Below are 22,754 nucleotides of genomic sequence, written 5' to 3' on the forward strand. Positions count from 1 at the left end.
AGGCATACACACAGAGATGGATGAGGTTAAAAATATCAAATCCCCAATTGTCAAATTTGCTAGATCTGACCACCTTCATAATTTAGACCCTTCTATTGAAGATTTGAAAATATATTCTAGACAGATGACATGTTAACAGAATCATTTCATGGTTGAGTGTCTTCTCAGTATGATTTATCTTTACCTTTAGGCAATGGAGGTCCCTGTTTGGGAGATTTATGAGCTAGGCCCCAAAATCTATTTTGATGACATGGAATGTGTGTGTTTATTGGGGGAGGGGGGGGGAGAGAGAAATCAAACTTTAGCATTTGCTTTAAATACTAGGTTTCATTCTCACGATCAGTTACGCAAGCCAGCCTCATTCATGTAACTTCTGCCCTTCTTTTTGATGAATATAATTAAAAGGATTGCGCCCTGGTTGTTGTGTACGGACTTGACAGAACAACAAGCATTGTAGGTCTCAGACCAACTGTGTATGGAGACCAAACAAAATTGAATTAGTGCATGAACAAATAGAATAAGGAACGCAGACAGTTCCGTTTTTGTGTGCAGCAGAGCCCAGGGCATTGCCTGCTTTCTGGGTTTGCTGCTAAATAAGCTTTAAGTGCACTGGGGAAGTCAACTGGTTAATCTTGTCAACAAATTGCCCAGACTTGGAGAGTGCTGTGGGTTTAGCAACGGTGAGATTGGTTCTCTTGGGTCACGTGACTTCCAGCTTCATGACAATTCTAGTGTATGCTGTCTGTGTTCTGCCTTGAACTCTCTGGACTTCTTTTCTCTGGTTAGCAAGCCCAGTGGCATGGAAAATAAGGGAGGGGTGCATCTGCAGAACACCCAGTTCAAGCCCCATGGGGGAAAACAGCATCCCTACAGTGCATTCCAACCCTGAGTGAATTCAGTGTGTGTGGAGTTTGAGAGTGGCAAACTCCTGATACTTGCCTCTGACAATCTTAACTAGGTAGATGGATCTATTTGCAATAATGAATTTTGCAATGTGTTTAGAGATACAGTGGTACCTCGGGTTAAGAACTTAATTCGTTCTGGAGGTCTGTTCTTAACCTGAAACTGTTCTTAACCTGAGGTACCACTTTAGCTAATGGGGCCTCCCACCACCGCCACTGCATGATTTCTGTTCTCATCCTGAAGCAAAGTTCTTAACCTGAGGTACTATTTCTGGGTTAGCGGAGTCTGTAACCTGAAGCGTCTAACCCAAGGTACCACTGTAAAGGTTTGGCATGGGGGAGAGAGATTGGAGGCAGAATCTGAGATCTTCCCTAGCCTTTAAACCCCAGCAGAAGAATTCTTGTGCCCATCATGCTAGCCACGTATTAGAGATAAGCGTGAGGAGAAATCTGAATTCATATTTCCAAATTGGGCTATGCACATTTCAGCTGTCTGGGCTGGGGCTGGTGCCGAGAGGCTGATCTGGGCAGTTACTGGGGTCAGCAGTAGGCCCAGTCCACACACCAGCCCCTCCTCTCCCCGCCTGGAAACCAGCAGGTGGTGGCCAAGTCCCCTTTGTGGCAAGGGGCTCGTCGGATGCCGGGTGCAAGCCAAGGCCGCCTGAGGGGAGAAGAGAAGGAAGGGCACCCCAGGAGAGAGGGAGGCATGTGGGTGATTAGGCACCTTAGCTGTACTCTCACACAGTGGTGGCAAAGAAGGAGGCTGGGGTGGCTTGGCGTGGTCTATCGAGGGGGGTGGAATATTTTTTGGGGTGCCAATGGGGTCTGGGCCCCTTAGAGTTGGTGCCTGTGATGCCTAGAATAAACAATTTTCACAATTTTGTTCCACCCAGCAATGTTTATTTATTTATTTACGAGCTCAAAGCGTATCTTTGTATCCAACGTTTGCTTCTAAACATACTTTTTTAGTAAATATATTCTTTTCTGCTGAATTGTGTAAAGCAAAGCCAGAAAGTGACTCGACGATGATGTAAGTAAAAAGGTAAAGGTAAAGGACCCCTGACAGTTAAATCCAGTCGAGACAACTCTGGGGTTGCTGCACTCATCTCGCTTTACTGGCCGAGGGAGCTGATGTTTGTCTGCAGAAAGTTTTTCTGGGTCATGTGGCCAGCATGACTAAGCCGCTTCTGGCGAACCAGAGCAGCACACGGAAATGGTGTTTACCTTCCTGCCAGAGCGGTACCTATTTACCGTATTTTTCGCTCTATAAGACGCACCAGACCACAAGACGCACCTAGCTTTTGGAGGAGGAAAACAAGAAAAAAAATATTCTGAATCTCAGAAGCCAGAACAGCAAGAGGGATTGCTGCGCAGTGAAAGCAGCAATCCCTCTTGCTGTTCTGGCTTCTGGGATAGCTGCGCAGCCTGCATTTGCTCCATAAGACGCACACACATTTCCCCTTAATTTTTAGGAGGGGAAAAGTGAGTCTTATAAAGCAAAAAATATGGTATCTACTTGCACTTTGACATGCTTTCAAACTGCTAGGTGGGCAGGAGCTGGGACCCAGCAACAGGAGCTCACCCTGTCACGGGGATTTGAACTGCCGACCTTCTGATCGGCAAGTCCTAGGCTCTGTGGTATTGATGGAGATATAGTGCAGAATTCACTGATTTACACCTTTATCCATTGGGAAAGGTGGGCAACTGCCCTCTGGCCTTGCTGTATGAATCTATATGTAGCTATTCTCCTGCCTTGTAGACTCTCACACCCTGTTTGGGACACTCAGTTCCTACATAAATTACCACTCTTCAGAAGCTGTTACATAAATGAGCACAAGCTGCTAGGATACGGTAACTGCAATTTTGTTTTGCTCCGGTGGAACACTCCGTGCTGACAAGGTCAGGCTCTTGCAGTCTGAGTGCAGCCAAGTGATGAAGGACACAGCCAACCACCTAAGAGGTGGAGGGTGGACAGCCACTAATTATTCCCCACCAAGCTAGCCTGCCTATGCATTTGTGACCCTGTTAGATTTACAGGCCATGCCGCTAGGGGGCAGGAGATATCCCTCTAGTCTGGGGACATTTTTGCAGGAACAGAAGGTGGGGGGGAGAGAATTTGCTTTCCCCTTGGGAATCAATGACTCCATCAGGTACATGAGTCAGTGTGGTGTAGTGGTTAGGAGTGGTAGTCTCGTAATCTGGTGAACCAGGTTCGCTTCCCTGCTCCTCCACATGCAGCTGCTGGGTGACCTTGGGCTAGTCACGCTTCTCTGAAGTCTATCAGCCCCAGTCACCTCACAGAGTGTTTGTTGTGGGGGAGGAAGGGAAAGGAGAATGTTAGCCGCTTTGAGACTCCTTCGGGTAGTGATAAAGTGGGATATCAAATCCAAACTATTCTTCTTCTTCTTCTACATGGGCAAGGAAGGAATTACAAAAACAATTAATTCGAGTTAGCTTGCCCAGCAGTAGCATGTTGCATTCTGGAGCTGAAGATGTAAAATTGGGGCTCAGCTAACTTATTTACATCCTCACTCAGTGGCACAGTTCCTTTTCAGACACAGGCTGAAGAACCTGTAGCGATGGTGGTAAATGCATTTCTTTACTGTCGCGTAAGATATTAGTGCACCCTAGAGCTTTTCTGAACCCCATAAATTACCATGAAGCAGCTGCAGTAAGTAGAAGGAGAATAGCCAGGCTGCCAATATGCTAACCTTCTGACCTCCTGAAATTCCCAACCAGATTCCATTTAATAGAAAAAAACCCCAATGTGAGCTGATGCCTTCCTTTCAGCAGGGGTCTTCCTGGGTCCCAGGTCGATATCTAAGGCTGAATGCTTTTAAGTGAAAGTTTTATTATGGCATAAAGCATGGGTAGGCAAACTAAGGGCCGGGGGCCGGATCCGGCCCAATCGCCTTCTCAATCTGGCCCGTGGCCGGTCCAGGAATCAGCATGTTTTTACATGAGTAGAATGTGTCCTTTTATTTAAAACACATCTCTGGGTTATTTGTGGGGCCTGCCTGGTGTTTTTACATGAGTAGAATGTGTGCTTTTATTTAACATGCATCTCTGGGTGATTTGTGGGGCATAGGAATTCATTTTTATTTTGAAAATATAATCCGTCCCCCCACAAGGTCTGAGGGACAGTGAACCGGCCCCCTGCTGAAAAAGTTTGCTGACCCCTGGCATAAAGCTTTCATGAACTACATGGACTAATACCCCCCCACACACACTTTTATATATGCCATATTTTGCTTTCATCAATGAAAGCAGTTTCCTTAGCTGCTAGCTTATATTATACTTCTGTAAACATATAAAAAACCAAGCTGCTTATGAAAACAGATTCTTAGGACTCCGGTGTGGTGATTTTCTCTTTCTGCAGGGTAGGAGACAGAATGGGGTAATCTGGGAATCAAATTGCTCTATAGAATTTAGGAAGCCCTGCTTTCAATTTATAAATCCCCATCATTACCAAAGATGGTTGAGAGGCTATGAATGCCTTATTAGCTAAGGCCTAGATAGATTACCTCCTCTTCTAAACAATTTGCCCGAGCAAAAGAGGGGAAAGGCTTCCAAGTACAGAGGAGAAATGGAATGAAACATCACAATTAATTGAGGTACTTTGTAGCCTTGGAAACAGTAAGAGAGCGGTGACATCAGCAACAATTATGTGTAATTTTTAGCTTTGGTTTATCACCAAGGTAACCAGAGCCAGTTTTTCCGCTTGCAGTGCTGGAGAGTGTCTTGGAGTAGGGAGAGGGTTATAAACCAGGGGTCAGCAACCTTTTTCAGCTGTGGGCCGGTCCACCATCCCTCTGACCATGTGGCGGGCCAGACTATATTGGGGGGGGGGGACTGAACGAATTCCTATGCCCCACAAATAACCCAGAAATGCATTTTAACTAAAAGCACACATTCTACTCCTGTAAAAACACGCTGATTCCCGGACCGCCCGTAGGCCAGATTGAGAAGGCGATTGGGCCGCATCCGGCCCACGGGCCTTAGGTTGCCTACCCCTGTTATAAACCATATGGCTAAAGAGACTGCTAAAACAGCACTCTAACCTGGCCCATTGATTGGATTGCTCAGTACAGTGACTTGGCCGCCAATGCGAGTGCAATGACTCTCCCTCAAAAGGCATTGCATGTGAAGGGATATCAGGTTGTTTTTAATGCAAGTGGCATTTGATCTGGGATGTTTCATTCAAACAGGCAAGTCCCTACTTGGTTTTGAGGCAATGAATAGGAATCCTGTAGCTTTCAGGTCCAATGTGTCCAAGCTGGCGTAATTGCTAGGGGTAAAGGTAAAGGTGACCCCTGACCATTAGGTCCAGTCGTGACCGACTCTGGGGTTGTGGCGCTCGCCTCGCTTTATTGGCCGAGGGAGCTGGCATACAGCTTCCGGGTCATGTGGCCAGCATGACTAAGCCGCTTCTGGCGAACCAGAGCAGCGCATGGGAACGCCGTTTACCTTCCTGCCGGAGCGGTACCTATCTATCTACTTGCACTTTGACGTGCTTTCGAACTGCTAGGTTGGCAGGAGCTGGGACTGAGCAACGGGAGCTCACCCCACCACAGGGATTCGAACCGCCGACCTTCTGATCGGCAAGTCCTAGGCTCTGTGGTTTAACCCACAGCGCCACCCACATCCCTATGGCATATTTGCTACATGGGTGCTAAAAGACACACATGGCCACATGGCCACTTGGCCACCTGGCCGCCTTCAGGCTCATCCTGATGTTATCGCAGAGCCCACTGCAGTACATCTGGTTCCTGCATAATTCCACCAAATTGGAAGCCACAGCTCACAAGGGAGGAGTGTGCAATGTGCATCCTTCCCATGGGATCACACCATTGTACTGTGCCTTCCTAGCTTATGTATGTTCCATACATCATATACCACTGGATAGCTCAGTCGGTTGGAACATGGTGCTGATAATACAAAGGTCATAGGTTTGATCCCCATTTAGGACAGCTGCATTGCATTGGGTTGGACTAGAGCAGCGGTTCTCAACCTGTGGGTCCCCAGATGTTGTTGGACTACAACTCCCATCATCCCTGAGCTCTGGCCTTGCTAGCTAGGGTAGATGGGAGTTGTAGTCCAACAACATCTGGGGACCCACAGGTTGAGAAAGGCTGGACTAGAGGATCCTCTGGGTCCTTTCCAACTCTACGATTTTATGCTGTCTCAGATGTGTTGATCCTATGCATGGCTTGCCGAGACCATATAACACCGGTCCTGAAAGACCTACATTGGCTCCCAGTACGTTTAAAGCCCTAAACGGCCTTGGCCAAGTATACCTGAAGGAGCGTCTCCACTCCCATCGTTCAGCCCAGACACTGAGATCCAACTCTAAGGGCCTTCTGGCAGTTCCGTCAGTGCGAGAAGCAAAGTTACAGGGAACCAGGCAGAGGGCCTTCTTGGTAGTGGTGCCCACCCTGTGGAACGCCGTCCCATCAGATGTAAAGGAAACAAATCTGACTTTAGAAGACATCTGAAGGCAGCCCTGTTTAGGGAAGTTTTTAATGTTTGATATTTTATTGTTTGTTTGCCCAGAGTGGCTGGGAAGGCCCAGACAGATGAGCGGGGTATGTAATAAATTATTATTATTATTATTATTATTATTATTATTATATCATGCATGCCAAGTGCTGTCCCTGAAGGTCATTCCTCACACTAAACAAAGAAAAGAAAAGCCCACATACATTATTCTACAATAGAAATGGCAATATTCTAACTGTAAAATTGCATTGTCTGGACGACTATGTATTTTAGTTGGACACAGAAACACACCCAACTCATTTGTCTTTCTTTGCCATTTGGCAAATGCTTGTATTTTGCATGCCTGCTGATACTAACAAAAGGATAAAAGAGCAACATATTAATTTGCAACAAAGACACGCATTGATGATAAGCAAGCAGTCATTCAGGTTCCTTCCTTGCTGCCACAGACAGCTTTTAATCCCCATTGCCTCTCAACTCCTTGAAAAAGCAGAATGGCTTGTGGGGAAACCATAAAGTTAAGCAGGTTAAATATGTGTTATGAAGCTTGACCCCTAACTGGGTTTATTCACCTGCGTTTGTGAAATGAGCTTCTCCACACACACCTACACAAACATACCCCACTCCCCGACTACCCCACCCCGTCTGACCTTAGCTAGAAACCAAAACTGAGAAGAAATTGACAGGAATAAATGACAGATTCTGCAAAAGACCTTGCAGCTGCCAAAATCTTCCTGAATCCAGTGGCCCATGGATTAGGAGGAAAAATGTGAAAGCCACTCCAGATGTTTCCAAGCAGAATACTTTCCCGTCATACACCAAGTAGCTCCATATTGTGTTGATTTTATAATTTAATGGCTTGCTTAATCCTATGCATGTTTACTCAGAAGAATATAACCCCCCATTATGTTCAGTCTTGCTCATTCCTAGCAAAGTGTGCATAGGATTGCAGCCAGTCAGGGTGGTCCCAATCATTGAATTTGAATTAAATCCCACTGTGTCCAATGGGTTATACTCCTTGCTGGTAAACATGGATTGCAGCCTTAACCGGGTTACTTAAAGATTATGATTTCCCCTTCCTCCTAATGTGATATTCTAATTGCAACACATACCTTCTTCTGAATTTAGAAGAGACTTATGACCTGCAACTTCAATTTTACTTCAAATGTCTGTGTTTGGCTATCAAAACACACTGCTGTCTCTCTCTGTGTGTGTGTGTTTTAACGAATTCATGCAGTGATTTGTAAATGGCTTCCCGAAATGTCGGATGTTTTCTGCATAATTTTGCGACTGAATTATTTGTTGAAATAGCTCATCAGTGTGGCAAGAAAACTACTCGGTCCTGGAGAGCGGCCAGACATTCCTGATTAAACATTTGTTTTAGCATCTTGAGTTGTCGCCCTCACCACACCACAATCACCCTCTTTTTTCCCTAGATGTTCCAGTTGTCAGAACCATTGACAGAATTGAAAATACTTACCTGGTTTTTTTAAAAAAAATGCATAGAGGAGGGTGGTGGTGGTTGTAAGAGACGAAACAATGAAAGCTTATGATTCACTGTGCCCAGCAAATAGCCATTCCCATTCATTTCAGGAAAGGAGAAAGTAAACAAAAGTCCAATTAATTTTGTTTCTGAATCAGGAGTATGAATAATAAGAACAAGAAGCAGCCCCCTGGGATAACAAATATGTTTTATAATTATGTGAATGTAACCACATACGCATTCAATGTATAAAAGAATTCAAATATATATTTGTAAAACCAGTGGTATCCATGCATAAACCATCCACTTAACCTAAAACAAATCTAATAAATTTCTGTATCCCCAGAGGCTTCCATTTCCTGTACAGAAGGAGATAAGTAGAATGCCGCTTTCTGTTGTGAATGAAAAATCTGCTAATGGACAATAAAAATAACTTTAAAAAAAGACACACCTGACTTCCACTTTTGGAAGGTCAGTCATTTTTCTTTTCATTTACCCATCTCACCAGGAGACAGCTATCCTTTCCTGAAATAACGGCATATGATTTACTTGAAACATCTGTAGGCGACACTGATGATTGAAAGTCTTCTAGTCCTGGCAACTGGAAGAGCCTCTGCTTTTTATTGCAAAGAGATCGGTGCAAAGCGTGTCATCGGTTTCACCTTTGCGTATTTGCTGTCTGAGGCCAAGGGAGCCTTTTTGGGTTGTGTGTGTATAACCACAAATTATTGGATGAAATGAAGCAAATAACGATTTCCCAGTGGTGTGACCTGTAAAGACTATGGAAATGTCTCTCAAGGGGTTTGGGGAAGCTCCATTGATTGTGACAGTTTAATACCAGGCTGGCCCAAAACACTCAGGGGACACAATGAAGTGTGAAAATGTACATCCAGAAGGAGGCACAAAAAGCCTTCCAAATCCTTTGCTTCTTTCTGAATGTGGGAATTTCAGTTCATACATGGAGCTCCGCTTGGCTTCCCCATTCAGTTCATTGGAAAGATGTGGTTCTCATACATTCCCCCCACCCCTGTTGTGCCCCTTTCGTGATGTGTTTTGTGACATTTTCAGCCACTTCTGTGTTTACCACTGTGGACATGTGCGTGGATACATGACTTTCGGATGCATGTTAATCAGTTGTTGCCTGTATTATGGAAATACAGTGGTACCTCGGGTTAAGTACTTAATTCGTTCTGGAGGTCCGTACTTAACCTGAAACTGTTCTTAACCTGAAGCACCACTTTAGCTAATGGGGCCTCCTACTGCCGCCGTGCCGCCGGAGCACAATTTCTGTTTTCATCCTGAAGCAAAGTTCTTAACCTGAAGCAGTATTTCTGGGTTAGCGGAGTTTGTAACCTGAAGCCTATGTAACCTGAGGTACCACTGCATTTTCATGTTGCAAGCCACCCTGATCACTTTTTTAACTATGGGAAAATGGCTTGCAGATAAAATGGTGATGGCCATGATGCTTATGTTAGACATGGGACTGGGGCATTATAAGCCATTCACGTATTTCTGTACCTGAGAACTACACCTGTTTGATCTTTAATCCCTTACCCAGTTTGTTTGGTTGGCAGAATTTCGCTTAGTCCTACCTGCTGTTTAGAGATAGCTTTTTAGTTATTATTATAATTATTTATTGAATTTATATACCGCCCTATACCCAGAGGTCTCAAGGCACAACAAAACCAGAACACAAAACCATAAAATATATAATAATAATAATAATAATAATAATAATAATAATAATAATATTTATACCCTGCCCATCTGACTGGGTTTCCCCAGCCACTCTTGGCGGCTCCAAACAGAACACTAAAAACTGAAGAAAACTTCAAACATTAAAAACTTTCCTAAACAGGATTGCCTTCAGGTGTCTTCTAAAAGTTGGTTAGTTGTTTATTTCCTTGACATCTGATGGGAGGATGTTCCACAGAGCAGGCGCCACTACCGAGAAGGCCCTCTGCCTGGTTCCCTGTAACCTCACTTCTCGCAGGGAGGGAACTGCCAGAAGGCCCTTGGTGCTGGAACTCATTTTAAAAGGACATAGGATACATCCTATATACATCCTAAATAGTTATCCGTAACGTCTTTCTGCTTTTGCTCCTATTCCAAATCCGGCTTGCTTTTTCATGCCCTTACAATCGCGCTAGAAATCTTGGCCAGCAGCCACCGAGAGATTAAAAAAATGAAATGTGTTCATGACCCCTTAGATTAACAACTAACTATTCTGCATCAGTATGCTTTATCTGGGAACATATGGAGTATGAAATTCCATTTAAGGAATTTACATTTCTTAATGCAAGCAATTAGGTGTGTAGTAAAGTCTCGTTATTACACATGATTAGTCTCTCCCCCCACCACCACCATTTTTTTTAAAGGTGCTCATTTAGTACACTAGCTTTAAGTTCAAGTGGGATGTATTTTAAGACCCAGTAACTGCTGGCATATGGCCATATCTCTGACCACCACATTCCATACTCCTCAAAGCAAATTCACAATAGGCTCTTCTATCTGCCTGAGTCAGCTCCTGGGCCTGACGCTCAGCTACTACCGTATTTTTTGTTCTATAAGACTCACTTTTCCCCCTCCTAAAAAGTAAGGGGAAATGTGTGTGCGTCTTATGGAGCGAATGCAGGCTGCGCAGCTATCACAGAAGCCAGAACAGCAAGAGGGATCGCTGCTTTCGCTGCGCAGCGATCCCTCTTGTTGTTCTGGCTTCTGAGATTCAGAATTTTTTTTTTCTTGTTTGCCTCCTCCAAAAACTAGGTATGTCTTGTGGTCTGGTGCGTCTTATAGAGCGGAAAATACGGTAATTCTCCCATTGTAAACAATGCAGCTGCCTCCAGTAATACACCTGTCCATGCTTGGTGGTTGTTGTGGTTGTTTTCTTGGCGGAAATATATTGCTGTATTGATTGCAGAAATAAACAGTGTATGTTTTTTGCCTATCAAATATTTTCCCCCTCCAGCTTTGTCCCATTTCCCCCACACCCCTCTCCGTGCAAAAGCTCACTATCAGAGAAGTATTCAAGATCAATGCAGTGACTCCCTCCCTCTTCCTTTGTTGCCCATTGTAAATCTATTAGCTGTGATCTGTAATTAGGTGCACAGCTTAAAAGGAAGAACAAATGGTGTCCACTGAACCATGGCGCTCGCCTTCATGGCTAAAAAATAAAATAAAAAATGACCCATTTGGCTTTACCAGCTGTGACATTGGAGGCAGGTTCAATGACAGAGAACGCATAAAACTCAATAGATTAAAACGTTTCTAGTTCACTAAACATCCAGAGGGGCATAACAAAGGGTCCTAGACCACTGTAGAGAAGAGGAAAAGGTAGGCTTTGTTGATCTCACATGTTACATTTCCTTCCTTCCATCCTTTAGCTTGGGTGTGGATCTCATATGGTGGTTTTGCCTTAGAGCAGGCATCCCCAACCTTCGGCCCTCCAGATGTTTTGGACTACAATTCCCATCATCCCTGACCACTGGTCCTGTTAGCTAGGGATCATGGGAGTTGTAGGCCAGAACATCTGGAGGGCCGCAGGTTGGGGATGCCTGCCTTAGAGATTGGTAGAGTTAACAGAGAGTCTCCACCTTCCAAGACAATAATGCCCACTCACATCACAAAGAGCTCATAACCCACCTGTTCTCAGCAGCCAGAATCATCATAACCAGACACTGGAGAGACCTGTCAGGAGTAAGCATGGACCAATGGTATCAGATAGTATGGGAAATCCCCAGGAGTCTTTGGGGGAAGTCATGTGCTTTAAATGTACAGTGTATTCATGACCTCATCAGCACCCGCTTGTTTAATAGTAATCTGCTAACCTTGACGTGGATTTTTTAAAACAGAAATTGCAGGTAGATGTTTTCCTGTGTTCACTGTTTTCTGAATTAACCTCTGCTGATGAGATTTGTATGCACTGCTGCTGGTTCTGTGATGCAGGTGCTGGTGGTAGGAGTGCATTTAATGGAACATGGGAGTAGGCATTAATGTCACTGAATATAACCCATCACATTACTTCCCTAATAGTAAATGTGATAAATGATGCATATCCTGCAAGTATTTTGGATTTTCCCTTCTCATTTTGTGCTGGCGTTATACCAAAGGAGAAAAGTAATAACACATTCAGCTCAGATAACATGACAAACTGCAATGAAATAGGATAGCTGAAATGGTTTTGAATAGATACAGATGAATGAAAATGGGCCATTTATTACGGAGCCATAATGTCTTTACTGTGGCTTGATTTGTTTTGATTGTGTGTGCGTGTGCACATGGGATGTGTAGAAATGGTAAAACCCAACTCTCATTTGCTCGTTAACTTTGCTCCAGTTTATGCTGCCTTTTTGATTCTTGCTCTCTCTTTTTGCTTTCAAACCTTGCTATTTATTGCTCTGAACTGAATGTGGGGGGTTATATTTATCAGCGGTCCTGTTCTTGCAAGCAGGGACACTGAAGTAATAATAATAATAATAATAATAATAATAATAATAATAATAATAATAATAATAATATAATATTATTTCTACCCTGCCCATCTGACTGAGTTTCCCCAGCCACTCTGGGCGGCTTTCAACAGAACATTAAAAACAGAATAAAACTTCAAACATTACAAACTTCCGTAAACAGGGCTGCTTTCAGATGTCTTCTAAAAGTCAGATAGTTGTTTTTTTCCTTGACATCTATTGGGAGGGCGTTTCACAGGGCAGGTGCCACTACTGAGAAGGCCCTCTGCCTGATTCTCTATAACCTCACTTCTCACAGTGAGGGAACCGCCAGAAGGCCCTTGGAGCTGGACCTCAGTGTCCGCACTGAACGATGGGGGTGGAGACGCTCCTTCAGGTATACTGGGCCGAGGCCATATAGGGCTTTCAAGGTCAGCACCCACACTTTGAATTGTGCTCGGAAATGTACTGGTAGCCAATGTAGGTCTTTCAGAACCAGTGTTATATGGTCTGTTAACAACCTACTGTTGCTGTGTCACTTGCTTTTGGGTATGTTTGCTGTAAGGTGTGCTGCTTTCCACTTTGCATAGGGTTGAGGATCCAAAGGTTCCTGTGCTTCCATGGAAAGAGCTTTCCTCTCATGGAAGGAGGTCTTCTCTTGAAAAGCATCCTTTGCCAGACCAAGGGAATCTTTGACTCCAATGCTTCACTGCAATCATTCATCCTGTTTACATTTACAGTGGTACCTTGGTTGTCGAATGGCTTGGCTCCCGAACAAATCAACTCCCGAAAACCACAAACCCAGAAGTAAGTGTTCCGGTTTGCGAACGTTCTTTGGAATCCGAACTTCCAACGTGGTGTCCGGTTGAATGCAGGAAGCTCCTGCAGCCAAACAGAAGCCACACCTTGCTTTTTGAATGGTTCTGGGAGTCGAACGGACTCCTGGAACAGATTAAGTTTGACAACCAAGGTACCACTGTACTTAAACTTGTTCACTTTAGAAAGACAAGGCATGTGTCCCTGCACCTCCTTTAGCAGTGGCAAAAGGATGGAATAATTTATTTGTTCTCCCTGCTTTTAAACAGCAGGTCAAACCCCAGATGCTGTAGGAAAATTCATTTGATCTAGTTTTGTTCTTATAAAACATTTGTATTTTCCAGGAACCCTCCTCCTACTTTGTTTCAGCCAGAAAATTGGTCCAGAGGATTCAACCACTTCATTTCCCAGTGAGTACAACCCTTTTCCATTTTAAGCAGCTTAACCTTGTGTGCCGTTATCGCAAAATGATATGCGGCAAACCTTTGGCAATGAAATTTCCTTCCTGCAAACAAGAGCTCTTTTTAGCTTTTGTTTACATTGCATAATTCCTTCTCAACTTTTGTCTCGCTGAAAACTTTACAGTTTCGCAGAGGTCGTGGTGTGATCTGCATTTGAAATTAGTTTCCTGGCTATTGATAGGTATAGGTCTGAATACCCTCTTGTTGTTGTTCTTAACCTTAATATACCATATTTTTTGCTCTATAAGACACATTAGACCACAAGATGCACCTAGTTTTTGGAGGAGGAAAACAAGAAAAACAATATTCTGAATCTCAGAAGCCAGAACAGCAAGAGGGATCGCTGTGCAGTGAAAGCAGCAATCCCTCTTGCTGTTCTGGCTTCTGGGATAGCTGCACAGCCTGCATTCGCTCCATAAGACGCACACACATTTCCCCTTACTTTCTAGGAGGGAAAAGGTGAGTCTTATAGAGCAAAAAATACGGTACCTCTTCCTGATTCTGTCTTGCTCGGTCTGTGAACCAGGAGCATAAGGCCTTAGGAGAGGAATAGTTCAAGTGACCGTTGCAGCTCAGTCTCCCAAATCTGGTGTCGAGCATAAAGTCGAGCATACAGCCAGCGCCACAAAAGACCCCACACAACTTCGTTGTATTACATTACAGTGGAACCACTGGTTCTGAGAGCCAGTGTGCTGTAGTGGTTAAGAGTGGTAGTCTCGTAATCTGGTGAACCGGGTTCGCGTCTCCGCTCCTCCACATGCAGCTGCTGGGTGACCTTGGGCTAGTCACACTTCTCTGAAGTCTCTCAGCCCCACTCACCTCACAGAGTGTTTGTTGTGGGGGAGGAAGGGAAAGGAGACTGTTAGCCGCTTTGAGACTCCTTCAGGGAGTGATAAAGCGGGATATCAAATCCAAACTCTTCTTCTTTTTCTTCCTGAACCACTCCGTCCCTGAATGTTTCAGTTCCCGGACGTCGAAAACCCGGAAGTAAGTGTTCTGGGGTTTTTTTTAGCATTCCTCGGAACCCGAATGTCCGATGCAGATTTCGATCTGCAAAAAGCCTAGCTGTAAGCCAATCGGAAGCCGCGCCTAGGAATTCGAAGGTTTCAGAAGTCGAACGTCCTTCCGGAACGGATTACATTCGACTTCCGAGGTTCCACTGTACACTGGTTCTCTGTGTTCCCTGAAATGTCTTCAAATACATGAATTATGTAGGACATGCTTTGTACCAGGACTGTAGCATGGTGGGGGGTGGGCTTCTAGGGTGACTACTCATGTTGCCCTCCCTGAGCCAGCCCTACTCCACTTTGTGAGGTGTTGCTTTAGCAGCTGGTGTTGCTTCGGCAGCAAAGGCCCTTCATTTGCCCTTCGCACCCCGCCTTAGAAACGCTCCTTGTAGAGGACAACTGTGACTTCAAAGAAGAATGGGAACTTTTTACAAAGGATCTAAAAAGACAACAAAATGAACTGGACTCCTTGGCAGGTTTTGCATAAACATACACAAATTTATTGATGGTTAATACAGTAGATAGATAATATAAGGATTTGTACAATTTTACAGTATTCAGAGAACAACATGTGTTGAGAAATCAGAGAGAGGAGCTGAGGGAAGTCTTGAGGGGGAGGGTTCATTGGGGAGGTGGGGGAAAAATAATGAAGATGATATGTTTTGATGTTTTGTTATGTTGAAATTGTTAATAAAAAAAATTTAAAAAGAAGAAGAAAGAAACACTCCTTGTAGAGCATGGGTAGGCAAACTAAGGCCCGGGGGCCTGATCCAGCCCAATCACCTTCTCAATCCGGCCCGCAGACAGTCCGGGAATCAGCGTGTTTTTACATGAGTAGAATGTGTCCTTTTATTTCAAATGCATCTCTGGGTTATTTGTGGGGCATAGGAATTCGTTCATTCCCCCCCCCAAATATATATATAGTCCAGGTCCCCACAAGGTCTGAGGGACAGTGGACCGGCCCCCTGCTGAAAAAGTTTGCTGACCCCTGTTGTAGAGCCACTCAGTGAAGGTGTTTGAGAAGCACGCAACGGCCATGCACCCTTGATCCCAGCCTCGCCTGGGATTGAAGCGCACATGGCTGTTATGCACTTCTCATTCCACAGTCCCTGAGTGCTCTGGTAGCAGCTGCTGCTTTGTACCACCCTGACTTGGTGGTTTGTTTGGTTTTGGTTGGTTCATAACCCCAAGAATCTCTTCCTCACGTATCACCACTCTTTGCGTCGGTTCTTCAGATTCCCTTCTTGAGAAAGTTAGTTGAAGCACCAAGATCTGCCCTACATCTCCTCCAGTAAAGACAGATGCAAAGAATCCATTCAGTTTTGCTTTTTTTCCTCTCTCCTTTTCCTCCTTTAGCACACCTTTGACTCCCTTGCTGTCCCAAAGTCCCAAAGCAGCTTTTAATATATGGTGACCACTGCCATTTGAGTTATGGGTCATTCCATACAGAGGGTTTGATTCCCACTTAAAAAGTTATTTTTTATTTTATTTTTTTTAAAAAAATTAAAAGCATCAAGCTATACAGCATCGAACTCTTTAGCCATTAGTGATAAATGACTCATTTATATGCTTTAGTTATGCATTTGTCAGTGCCTGGCTTGTGACAGTTTCATTTTGATAAATTAAAAGAAATGATTGTAACAAGTCCATTGTTCCTTTTATCCAAATGTTAGGACCATGCCTGATGTTCCCGTCACCCTTGTGACGAGTGGTTGAATTTTCAGTAATTCCATTATCTACCTCCTCCCTGATGTTGACTATAATTTGCATAACAAGCTTATCTGGTTCAAGTTGTGGTCCAGACTTATGTAGCTACATAGAAGGGAGCGTTCGTCTTCAGACAAGTGCATTTCTGAATTCATGGCTAATACAGCCATTCTCCCCCTCTAGCTGCCATCACCAAATCCTTTTAAGGTCTCGTTCAGAGCAAGTGTTCTGCTCCATATGCCAATTTTCTTTAGCTTGTGCAGAATTGCCTTGTTATTGTTGACACATTGGTGTTGTTCAGTAGATTCTTTATATATTTAGTTAGAGAACACAGTCCTGGTCAGCAATTATTTTAAAACTGTAGCCATGGACACACTGGGGGAAAGTGGGAACAGGGGCATGTCCGACATGCCTAATGGGGTGGCAAGGATTTGATTGGGGTGCTACAGCAGGGGCCAGACAAGAAGTCTCTGGAGGCAAGATTGAGCCCCCAGCCTGCCAGCTGCCAATCCTTACAATTTTTTTTTACAATAAGCAGAAATTTACCTTTTCTCAGTGTGGAGAAAACGCCACTGAATTACTTTTCATCACTCAGCTATTAAAGGCTTGGGGGTTGAGTTTCTGAGGCAGTGGGGAGTTTGCAACCACAGCGTGATACATTTACTTCCATTTAGCTCCAGTTACAGATAGGTAGCCGTGTTGGTCTGCCATAGTCAAAACAAAAAAAAAAATTTTCTTCCAGTAGCACCTTAAAGACCAACTAAGTTAGTTCTTGGTATGAGCTTTCGTGTGCATGCACACTTCTTCAGATATCTTCAGAAAGCTCATACCAAGAACTAACTTAGTTGGTCTTTATGGTGCTACTGGAAGGAAAAAAAAAATTTTGTTTCCATTTAGCTGTACATTCATGGTTATGTGGTCATTCTGTCTTGATACATATTGTATCATATGACATATATACCGGTACATAAGGAGTGCAGTGAACAGTTCCAGTTTTTATATTGGCCCAGTTCACATGTCATGCTAAACCATGGCTTAGTGAGATGTGCATGAGCAGAAAGGAGTTGCTGTAGGCCTCGATCCTGCATGCGCCCTCCTCTCCCATCACCGCTGTGATAGGAATTTTGAGGTCTTAGATATATGGTAATGTTCATAAGCGTACCAACCAAGCACGTACATAGATCAGCACAGGAAGACCGACCTGGAACCATTTTGACTCCTAAACTGAGCAAATGTTTTCTCTGCAAGGTCAAAGTGGGAAACCTCCCCATTGTCTCTTTCCTCACAAATCCTGTCTTAAGGGCACATTTAAGATATGAATAGGATGTGAGCCTGTGACCTGGCCCAGGAACTAAGTATTTATCACTACAAAAGAATGGCCAGGCTCCCCAGGCAATCCAATCAAGTAACCTGCTAGACAGGAGATAAACAACGACAGGAGAAAAACAACATTCAAATTTCTGTTTAGACCGCCTTTTCTGTGATGTAGGTATGATGTATCTGGGGGTGGTCTTAGGTTACACCCCTTCTGTGATGTATGTATGATGTTTCTGGGGGTGGTCTTGATCTACAGGGTGGCAATTTCAAAAGTCTTTATAAGGCCTTGCTCGCCACTTTTCTGGGTTCCTCCTCCTCTCCTGCGGGTGAGGGGAGCACCCTGTTTCAACAGTTCAATAAATATCAAGCTTACTAGCTGCTTTGCTTCTCAATATTCTCAATATGGCCTCTGTTATCTTCTCATACCAATAGGGAACCAATGTAAGGGCTCTATACGTTTCCGAGCACAATTCAAAGTGTTGGTGCTGACCTTTAAAGCCCTAAACGGCCTCGGTCCAGTATACCTGAAGGAGCGTCTCCACCCCCATCATTCTTCCCGGACGCTGAGGTCCAGCGCCGAGGGCCTTCTGGCGGTTCCCTCATTGCGAGAAGCAAAGCTACAGGGAACCAGGCAGAGGACCTTCTCGGTAGTGGCGCCCGCCCTGTGGAACGCCCTCCCAGCAGATGTCAAAGCGATAAACAACTACCTGACATTCAGAAGACATCTTAAGGCAGCCCTGTTCAGGGAAGTTTTTAACGTGTGATATTTTACTGTATTTTTGGTTTTTATGGAAGCCGCCCAGAGTGGCTGGGGAGGCCCAGCCAGATGGGCGGGGTATAAATAATAAATTATTATTATTATTATTATTATATGGCTCTTGGATACCCCATAAGGGAAAAGGGCAATTTTTGTTTACAACACTGCCTTCCAAACAGCTGCAGGGTGGAAAAAGGAAAGCTTTTATTTGTTTTCCCTTAAACTTGGTTGTCATGTTGTGACAAACCAGGAACTGTGGTTTATAACAAACCCTGGTTAGGTTACCAAAGCAGCTTCGGAAATGACAGCTTGAAGCTGGCTTGTTCTGAATCTGCCCGAATGTTTTTTATAAACCAGGATCTCACATCTGGATGGCACAATAAAATGTGAGTCGAAGAAAGTAAGGGGGAAGCTGCCAAAATCTTTCACCCAGTGATGCAAGAAGAGGAGAGAAATAATGAATCCAACTCTTGCCACAGTTTGTTCCTGCTCATGAAAATCTTACCAAACCATGGTTTAGTGTGACATACAAAACATCTGATTGTGTTACCTTAGGCAAGAAGGTTTTAGAGGCTCTAACTTTATTTATTTATCTAAACTACATATATTTTTTCATCCAGATAATCTCAGACAAAAGCAAGTTCTCACTTATTTCAATTAATTTCATTCCACGGAATGAAAAGGGTTAGCTTGCTTAAGCTACACCTCGAATTCTGTCTTGGCTTCTCTGCAAAACAACAAAACTTTCAAGAAAGCCTCCCTGAAGCCTTGCAGAACAGAGCCATGCAATTAGCCATCAAGCCCTTTGAAGTTCAAAATTCTTTAAAAAGTTTGCTCCCTTTGAAGAACTGAACAGATAAAAGGCTTAAGTAACTGGAATTGGTCATTTCCTGATCAAGTGTTACTGTGGAGGAGTAGATTAAGAAGGCGCATCCTAATTTATTATCATTCAGCCTCTGGAAAGGGTATCTCACATTGACTCGAAACCCTCCTGATTATGACATATTTCATGGGCAGGTTGAAAAACAAAGGCTGCAACTGTTCAAAACATATGTTTGATACATATTTAACCTAAATTTTAACGACTGCTGCTACTACAAGTATTCTTATACAGATTTTCAGTGTCTGTTCACATCTATCCTTGCAACTGAACTACAAGTGGATTTGTTGTTGTTTAGTCATTTAGTCGTGTCCGACTCTTCGTGACCCCATGGACCAGAGCACACCAGGCACTCCTGTCTTCCACTGCCTCCCGCAGTTTGGTCAAACTCATGCTGGTAGCTTCGAGAACACTGTTCAACCATCTCGTCCTCTGTCGTCCCCTTCTCCTTGGGCCCTCCATCTTTCCCAACATCAGGGTCTTTTCCAGGAGTCTTCTCTTCTCATGAGGTGGCCAAAGTATTGGAGCCTCAGCTTCACGATCTGTCCTTCCAGTGAGCACTCAGGGCTGATTTCCTTCAGAATGGAGAGGTTTGATCTTCTTGCAGTCTATGGGACTCTCAAGAGTCTTCTCCAGCACCATAATTCAAAAGCATCAATTTTTTAACAAGTGGATTAGATACATATTTGAGACCACCCATTGTGGAATCTGAACCAAGGGCTTTTCCAAAAGAGTTTATATAGTACAATACCATTGTAGCTGTTTTATTCAACAGCTAAGTAGGCATTCTGTCATAAAGTAGCCCTTCTGCTGTGTGTTATTGCATTTTTTCAGCACCCGAAGCCTCATATTTTGTCAGCAAGTCATTATAAGACTTGCCCCCAGCTACTTGCTTTTATTGCTATAGTAAAGTGTATGACTGCACTTATTGGGCAATGCCTGTGATGTCACTACTGATAGATACCACATACCATTCACATAATGCAACCTTCTACTTTTGTGCCCAGGGCATTTTGTGAACTTTCTATACTAGTAAGTTTAATTTAAAATTTTTGATTGGTGGACACATTCTTTCCACACCCCCAAATTTTTTTATTCATTATATAACACAAATAAAAAACACAACAAGGAAAACAATCAATAGAAACAGATTCTTGTCTTATCCTTATTTTTTCTAAATATTGTTAGGTGGGCCTCCCCAAGTCCCCCCTATCTGATTTTCGTTTTACTGGTGGACACATTCTTGTTATGCCTTAAAAAGCAGTAAAGTGCCACCTTCTTCTGCTCCTTGCCTGGTCATTTTCTGAACCTTTTTTTTCTTTTTTGAAAAACATTTGCTTGCTGGATGGAGAGTGTCTGGTTATGAAAATCAGAGCGCTCGGACTTCCGGGTTAGCGCCATCGGCAATGGCGGAATTCCTCTGATCCAGAGGAACCCGCTCCGCGAAAATCGGGTCTTGCCGCCGTGGCGAAGGCGGAGACCCTCTAAAAATCCCAGGCGGAGGAAGCCTGGGAACATGGGATTCGGCTGACACCAGGAGCGCCCCCCTACACGCAAGGAAAACCCCTTTTTCGGGGATCCGAAGCGACGTGGGGTGAGCGGCGCGGTGTTTTGAATCGATCCTGTGGACAATTGGACTCTAAACAAATACCCGTGAGTAGAACGGAAAATTGGGCTAAGAAACATTTTAATTTGGCACTCAAGCGGGAAGGTTCTAAACAGGAAATCCGCCTTCCACTTTTGTAAATAGTCTGAAGCAAAAATTGTACAAGCTAAAGTCTGGAAAGTTGTACATAAAGGTTTAAAATTCCTCCTGTTTTAACCATCTAAACCCCTCTTGGAAGCAGGAGCAAAGAGGGGGAATTTTGACTGTTCAAGCCTGCAGGAGAGAGAGTAAAGAATGATAAATTTCCACCGTCTCAAACCTGGGAACGGGGTGTCAGAGACAGAGATTTTTGGTGAAGTTCATTGACTGTGAATGGAACATCTTTTGACAGATAATTAAAGAAGAGAAACAAATTGATTCCAGTGTTGCCTTTTGCATTTAAAAGAAACAAAAAATCCGAAAAATGAAAGTAATTTTCTTTTGTTGGAGCTGCTTTCAAAAGATGGATACAAATAGAAATTGTCTCCTCTAGAGGGAGCTTGTTAAATTGTTGCTTGAGTCGATCTGGGGACTTTACAGCTGTGGAGATTAGGATCATGGGACCAGACTGTGACCTTGAATAAAAATGTGTTTGGAAGAAGTTTTGGTGCTTGCTTTTTGCAAGACAAGCACTTTGTTGGAGCAGATGCATGAGAAGATGGATTTGATGATTGCTGCAGTCAAAAATTTTGGACAAACAGTGAATATTTATACAGAAAACATTCAGGAGCCAACCCAGGAACCTGTTTTGATAGAGCAAGTGCAAACGCAGAAGATAATGGAGGAGGCTGCTGTTGAACCTCCTTTTTTTTTTAAAAAAAAAATAATTTTTATTAACTGGCCAATCACATTAAATCACATCACATAAATTCCAAATTACAAAGCCAAATTTTTAAATTTTGTTGGGGGAACCCATACTTCAAGATCCAAAGGGGGATTCAGATCATCTTCTTATTACTGCGTTAATGTCCAAATCAGTCCCAATCAGTCCAGCTGCTGTTGAACCTCAAGCAACACAAATGGAGAGGCCCGAGGCCCTACAGGAGCATAAGCCGTTGTTGTTGAAGGCTGAATTTGGAGTGGGCCAGGGTGGGTCTGGAGTTGTGGGGGCCCTTAAGCTTGGAGGGGCTTTGAAACATGCCTTTAAATATTTTCTGGATTACACTGTTGACTGTGGGGAATGGGACTGTGGGGAATGGGCCGATCTGCTGAGGAGAGACGGAGATATTTTCGAGTTGGAACATCCCCGAGACCTACTCCTCAATGAGAAAGGAAAGAAATTAAGAAAGAGATCAACAAAAGACAAGGTACAGGGCAAGTACAAACAAGAAGAAGATCTGCAGAAGGGACATGGAAAAGACTTAAGAGCCTCGGACATAAGATTACCAGGTTGATGGACTAGATGGAATGGACAGTAAGGACTGACATAACCCGAGACCAGGAAGAAGAGACGCTGGAGGAAGATTGGAAGAAAATTATTAAAAATTTATTTTGGGAATTAGTGTAAAATTAATGAGTATTAGGAAAAATGTTGGAATGAAAATATTTCGCTTTAGTAGAAATGATATAAGGAATTATGTACAAACAAATATTAAGTTTTAAGCTTTAAGGTACTTTATGGTAAGATAAGGTTAAAATAAACTAAGGTACACTGAATGACAGAATATAGTGAAAGATGGAAAGGTTTTGCTGAGTTAACTAATAGGTTAGACTGTTAAGACAAACTACTCAATAAAAATTGAGAAAAATGGAAAGAATTTGCTGAAATAAATAACTAAACTAGAATACAAAAAGGGAGGTGTGAGGAGGTCGATGAAACAAGTAAATGAAAG

At 43.5% G+C, this 22,754-nt stretch overlaps 1 protein-coding gene across 2 annotated transcripts in view; it reads left to right on the plus strand.

Annotated features, from left to right (window-relative positions):
• Positions 1 to 22,754, plus strand: part of MYO3B (myosin IIIB) — a 299,815-nt gene that overhangs the window by 75,517 nt on the left and 201,544 nt on the right. For both annotated transcript variants that reach the window (XM_083626396.1, XM_083626397.1), the window contains one exon: positions 13,493 to 13,558. In XM_083626396.1, coding sequence (XP_083482522.1) covers positions 13,493 to 13,558 — 66 coding nt within the window. The remainder of the gene's footprint in view (positions 1 to 13,492; positions 13,559 to 22,754) is intronic.

This window comes from Podarcis filfolensis (assembly GCF_964270895.1).
Source record: "Podarcis filfolensis genome assembly, chromosome: 1".
Taxonomy (NCBI): Eukaryota; Metazoa; Chordata; class Lepidosauria; order Squamata; family Lacertidae; genus Podarcis; species Podarcis filfolensis.